At 37.9% G+C, this 6488-nt stretch overlaps 1 protein-coding gene across 1 annotated transcript; it reads left to right on the top strand.

Annotated features, from left to right (window-relative positions):
* Positions 1-944: 944 nt before the first annotated feature.
* On the top strand, positions 945-3621 carry LOC105383481 (40S ribosomal protein S16). Its single transcript, NM_001309082.1, is given in 5 exon segments — positions 945-976; positions 1074-1127; positions 1479-1610; positions 1996-2110; positions 3397-3621. Coding segments are annotated over 5 exon segments (465 nt in total). The 5' UTR covers positions 945-958; the 3' UTR covers positions 3543-3621.
* Positions 3622-6488: the final 2867 nt, after the last annotated feature.

Below are 6488 nucleotides of genomic sequence, written 5' to 3'. Positions count from 1 at the left end.
AAAAAACACGCACTCACGCCTTGTACTAATGTACTCCCTTGCGGGGTAGGCAGAGGTGCATTGCTGCACCCACTTTTCGCCAGAGTGTTATGTTAGTCCCAATGTAATAGGGGGCGGGCCTATTGCCATTTTACGGGCACATCCACGACCCGAGAACAAATATCTGTGTTTAAACAAATAGCTGCCCCAGCCGGGAATCGAACCCGGGACCATCGGCTCAGTAGTCAGGGTCACTAACCACTACGCCATTCGGCCGTCAATCAATCATTAGACGTTTTCTTTAATAAAGATTTTGGTAATGGAAGTAGAAAAAAAGGGTAACGAGAATGCCACGGTGAAGAAAGAAATGGGCTATGTCCGAAAATAATCAACAACGCTCATATTCTTTCTGATGATAGGAATAAACCTCCGTATCATCAAAAAAAAATCTCAGATTTTTTCTATTCGTTAGTATTTTTTTTTATATCTATAAAATTACCTACTAACGCATAGAAAAAAATCTGAGATTTCAAAATATTTTTTTTGTATAAAATTACTAACGCATAGAAAATATCTGAGATTTTTTAGGACGATACGGAGGGTTATTCCTATCATCAGAAAAAATATGAGCGTTGTTGATTTTTTTCGGACATCTCAATTTCGCCCATTCAGATAAGAGTCTCAGAATAATAACGACCCATATTTATTTTACTTTTGAGAATTTACACCAATGACCATTGACACATATTTTCTTATTATTCGTATCGTATCAATGACCAAAAAAAAAAAAGTTTTTTCTTTGGTCATTGTATCGTATATAGTAAAGTAGGTATGGTCTATTCTTGTGACAAAATTACTTAGTTTATAAAATACAAAATATTTTTATCGATTTCATTAGTTTCGATAAAACAGGGTTTTTAGTTAAACCGGTAATCAAATTTACGCGCTTATTCCCATCACTAGTTCTTTCTCTGTCAAAATGGCGGCCGTGCAGGAGGTGTGTGTTTAATTATTTTATAATTTTCGTGTTGAAATAGTGTATTTTCACGTGCATTTTCTTTAGAACACAACAGCTACAATGTTTTTTCGTATTGATGTTACAGGCGAGGCGCGAACCTATCCAAGCTGTGCAGGTCTTCGGCCGCAAAGTAAGTGTTGTCAAATGGATCCACGTGTTGGGCCCGATTTCTTCTATTCCTGTTGTATTTTTCATTGAAATCCAAGTCTCAAAGTGTTTGTATCTTCACACTGATAGCATTGCATTGCGAAACCTTCAAGTTTTTATCAAAGAAATACTTCCAAACAATCCTAACCTCAAAAACTAGGTTTACTAATTATTTCTACTATTCTCTTATAAATACAGCAAGTACCTAGATAATTCAATTCACATACCTAAACTAACCTATTAAGCTTATTATTCATGCTCAGCTCAGTGTCTAATTTTATGTACAGTGATATGACCAAACAACAGAGGTTATCTTGTTTTATTTAATTTTCAGAAAACCGCTACAGCCGTTGCTTACTGCAAGCGTGGTAATGGAGTGCTGAGGGTGAACGGACGCCCGCTGGAGCTGGTGGAGCCCCGTCTCCTTCAGTACAAACTTCAGGAACCCATCCTATTGCTCGGCAAGGTATGTGCTATGACATTGTTAGTGTGGTCTTTTGTACTTTACGATTTGGTTTGCAACACCATGCTACAAGCACTTATGTGTTTTTATGTCTCTGGAGATGTAGCTCTGAGATATTTGTGTTGTTATTATTTTGTTGGTGCGGTGACTTCCTGAGTACTCTTGGCTATGTTGCATTACAATCAGGTTACAGTTATGTTACAATAGTCAAACTTACCGATTTATTATGTTTAGTCAGAACCATTATGATGAGTCAATATTTCTCCTTATTCCGAACATGAGTATCTTCGGATGTGAAATAAATCTACCATGCTGAATAACCCACACAGTTTCTTCAAATTTTATTCTAAGACAACCTCTATTGACACTTAATTTCTCTGAACTTCAGGAGAAGTTCTCCGGAGTGGACATCAGAGTGACGGTGAAGGGTGGAGGTCACGTCGCGCAGGTGTACGCTATCAGACAAGCCATCTCCAAGGCTCTCATTGCCTACTACCAAAAATGTAAGTGTTTCATTTTGTTTTTACTACCTCAGGTACAGCTTTCATCTTCGTTATTTATCTACAATTATTTCATGCTTTACAAAGTTTAAATTCAAGAAACTAGAGGGAGCACGAGCTTAATGTTAGGGACATTTTCAAATATCCTAATTGAGTAATTGGTGGGCTACAGTAGATAAATAAGATAATGAATGCAAGATGTTTTCTGTCTTTCATAGTTTAATAGATCAACTAGAATCTCTACAACCTAACAACAGAAACAACTGTTTTATAACAATTTGTATTTAAAATTCTACATTGAATATTGCTGTACTTAATTAAATAAAAGTTAATAAGATTATGTTTGCTCCGTTCTAAGTACTCAATGAAATACCCTTTCTTTCCAAAGCTGTCTCATCACATTGTGAGTCAGTCATTTCAGAGAAAGGAGATCAAAGGTGACATTTACCAAGCAGCAGGATTTCTCAATATCCTGCTAGTTTGAAATGTGTACAACATTTTCTTACAACCCATGTCCAGTCATCATTCTTCATCATTAACATCATTGTAAGGGCCATCCTAGGGTATTTTTTTTTTAGTTCTAGCTCTACTATCAGCCACACACATCTTATAGGGCATGGTATGGCATACTCATCATATTATTGTCAGATGCCCAACAGACTGCTCAACTCGATGAGGAAGTACTAGGACAGTGTTGTTTGTAGCACCACATTCTGTCCTTTCCCTTAGTCATGGTTTTCTGGCAGATATGACGGGTTCAGATAATGTCACAGCCTTTGAGATATTTGTGACTGATAATTTTTATTTAACCCTGAAGGGCTAGTACGTGGCGCATTTAAGACGTGACAAAGATTTGCATTGCCCTCACTCACATCGCCTAGCCTCAAGAGTGAGCGCGACGGAGAACTTTTGTCACATCTTATTAGCGGCCTGTGCTACAGGCCCAGGGCTGGCCCTTATGTATTTTTTTAAAAGATAGTGTTGCTGTATGTACATTATTCAGACATGTATCATTTAGCATATGAATATAATGCGCAAGATCAGCAACTGAAGATGCTTGTGTGTACTCAGTCTCATAGCAAGCTTTGAAATTATTCTTAAAATCTAACATAAAACATGGTGTGCCAGGCACTCTAGGGCAACAACTTACCTCACTTCATATATGTCTTGCATACAAGCAAGTTAAAATCAAGCATAGGTACTCATCCACGTAAAAACTTGGTAGATTATCAAAATCCTTAACTACCCAATTCACCAACTAACTAAACCAATTCCCCTGCCCCTTCCAGATGTTGACGAGGCCTCCAAGAAGGAGATCAAGGACATCCTGGTCCAATACGACAGGAGCCTGCTAGTGGCCGACCCCAGGCGCTGCGAGCCCAAGAAGTTCGGAGGTCCGGGCGCGCGCGCTCGCTACCAGAAGTCTTACCGTTAAGGATCTCGGAGGCGCGCACGGTGTGGTATTGCAGTGGTGTGCTTTTGGTCAGTGCGATATCATATGGTGTTTTATAAAATAAAAATTCAAAAAAATTAGCACGGTTTTTTTGTTGTTGCCTTTTTAATTTTTAAGTGCTGGGTGGCTGCAGTAACGAGAAATGGCATAAAAAAAAACAAATATGTTAAATTGTTTGTGATAATGAATTGATCAAACGTTTATTGTACCTATGATAAACGCCCATTATCGCTATAAATAATCAATGGAATTTCTCGTTAGTGTAGTTCCAGCATAAGTGTAGCATAGATCCTTCTAAGTCGTAAAAGTTTGGGAGTAGGACTGATATTTTTTGGACTAGGCAGTAAAGTAAAAGCCAAATTCATAATTAGATGAATTTACTAAATTAATTTCACATTCTTATCAAGTCTGTCTTTCTTTCACAATTTCTTAAATGCAAATGTAAATTCAATTAGTTAGCACACTTTTATTAATTAGTTCATAGTATTAAGTTAGTTCATAGTAATTGGAAGACAAATACTTAGCTATCTACAAAACAAGAAATGTGCGAAGATTGTTAGGAATTATTAGATTTAATTAATGTCTTTTAAATAATACATTTTAATTTAACGCTACACAATATTAAACTTTAATAAGATCATTTCAGGGAGATTATTATTATAATATAAAATATAAGAAAGTAATGGCATAATTATACTCAATATAAAAACGTAACTTAAAATTAACGTACACAAGTACAAGGCCCTTGGCACCCAAACGTAACTGTAATACCCCATTTACACTCTCGCCTCGGCCCTCGCCTCCTCGCTCGCCTCGTCACTCGTGCGGAGGCGCGAATGTAAACACCCACTCGCGTGTGACGCGAGTGGGTGTTTACACTCTCGTGCAGAGTTCAGTTGTCTTTGAGCTAGCAACGATGGAGGAAGTCGAAGTTTTAGTCGCAACAATAAAGAATTTATGTATGATCACCGATTACTTCGCCGTTTATGGACCGATTTTGAAAATTCTTTTTTTAATGTATTGGGTTGAGATCCCATGTGGTCCCATTTTTTTAAAATTTTGATTCCACCTCCAAGGGTGGGTAAAGGGTTAAAAACAGGCTATGAATTTCCATTTTGGGTACCTATTAACCGATTGTAGTTAATGAAATTTAGAAAGTACATAGGTACTTACCTATATTTTTATCATTAAAAAAAATATGATGGTGACCTTGAGCTGATCTAATGATGGAAACGGAAGGTAGTCAAGGGAACTCCTCAACGGTAGGTATATAGCAACTACTTCGTGTTTACTACTGACTAGTAGGACTTATAGGTATCATTTGCTTCTTAATTTTGATTGTCAATTATTGCAAATAAACTAAGTATAAATAAGTAATAAAATAAAATAATGATAAAAAAAAGACTTCAAAAAACCACTAAAACGTAAGAAATAATTTAAGGTTTAGACATGGTTTAGACCTATTCTATGTGACAGTACTAATATATCTAAGCAGGTAAGTACTGCTTTTATTTCTTACGTTTTAGTGTTTTTTTATTATTATTATTTTATTGAAATATTTACTTATATGAAATTAAATGTTTCGTCTTGCGACCAATCCAACTGAGGAAAAAACACTACGACGACGAACACAACCTGCGCGGCACGATGTAGAAGCCAGAATGAAGCGGACGCGAGAGTGTAAACACCCGCTCGCGTGCGACGCGAGCTCGACGCGAGCTCCTTTGACTCGTGCCCCAAAAACCGCTCCGGACGCGAGCGCCGCGAGTGGCGAGGCGAGCGAGGAGGCGAGCCACGAGCGTCTGTTCACACTCGCGCCTCGCCCCTCGCCTTGTCGCTCGCCTCGCCACTCGTGCGAGAGTGTAAATGGGGTATTAAAGTTAGTCCCAGGTTTTACAGGTGAGCAGCACTACTGCTCTCAATAGCTAGGTAGTTCATCTGTTTACAGTACTTTTGTAAGACCGTAGTTAAAGTCGTCGAAATATACTAGGCTCGTTTGGACAGCTCGAAAATGTATGGGATGACAGCTGGTGTCAAATCTAAATCATAAAAAATCTAAACAATAAGTAACTTTTGGTGCTTCAAAAGTTCTTTTTTCTTTCAGCCTTAAAAAAATAAGCCAGTATGTGTCTTTTTATGTATTTCATCAAGTAAATCAAGAGTAAATAGCAAATTTGTGTAGCTGTCCAAACGGGCCTATTATATTTCGACGACTATAACTAGTTAAGTTCTCAAAGCGTTTTCTATCGGTTGGCTTTCTACCGTTCCTACGTACCTATCCTCTTAATTTTTCTGTTACTCAAGTGTAAGCTAAAAACGTACACTTCTCTTCTGAAAGAGGCAATCGGTAACTACAGATAATCCTTTTGGTTTTTATGAAATATGGCATATACTCTTAAACTATACTTTAAACTACATAAAACTTGGAAAACACTAATACTACCCAAAAATAAACAAATCTTGAACAGTTCATAAACTATAACAATATGCATTATAATATTTTAAGTAAAATGTATGCCTCTGAGAATTAGCACAAATATATCCAGATCATGAAACTCCTTGCGCCTAATAGTGTTCAGATTCTGAACATATTCTCTTATACCCTGATTACACCTACCGAGTGGAGTGGCCGAGACAGTATCCTTTGCCAAGCACTCGGTCAATTGCTAGACGTTCATTGGTCGAGGATTGTCCGACGATACTGTCTCGCCATTCTTCAGCCGTTAATTGGTACCTAGAGGATTGTCCGAGGATACCTGTCTCGCCACTCTACTCGGTAGGTCTAACAAGGGTTTTACACAACAGGTTAAGTACGCAGTCTATTTATCCAGTTTTTCTTCAGGAATATCCTCGAATTTGGCTCCCATGCGTTTGAGCGCGATGACAGCCGACACGGCCTTCGCCCATCGTTTCTTGATGACGTATCGC

This window comes from Plutella xylostella, chromosome 14 (genome assembly GCF_932276165.1).
Source record: "Plutella xylostella chromosome 14, ilPluXylo3.1, whole genome shotgun sequence".
NCBI classification, from domain to species: domain Eukaryota; kingdom Metazoa; phylum Arthropoda; class Insecta; order Lepidoptera; family Plutellidae; genus Plutella; species Plutella xylostella.
This window is presented reverse-complemented; position numbering and strand designations above follow the sequence as displayed.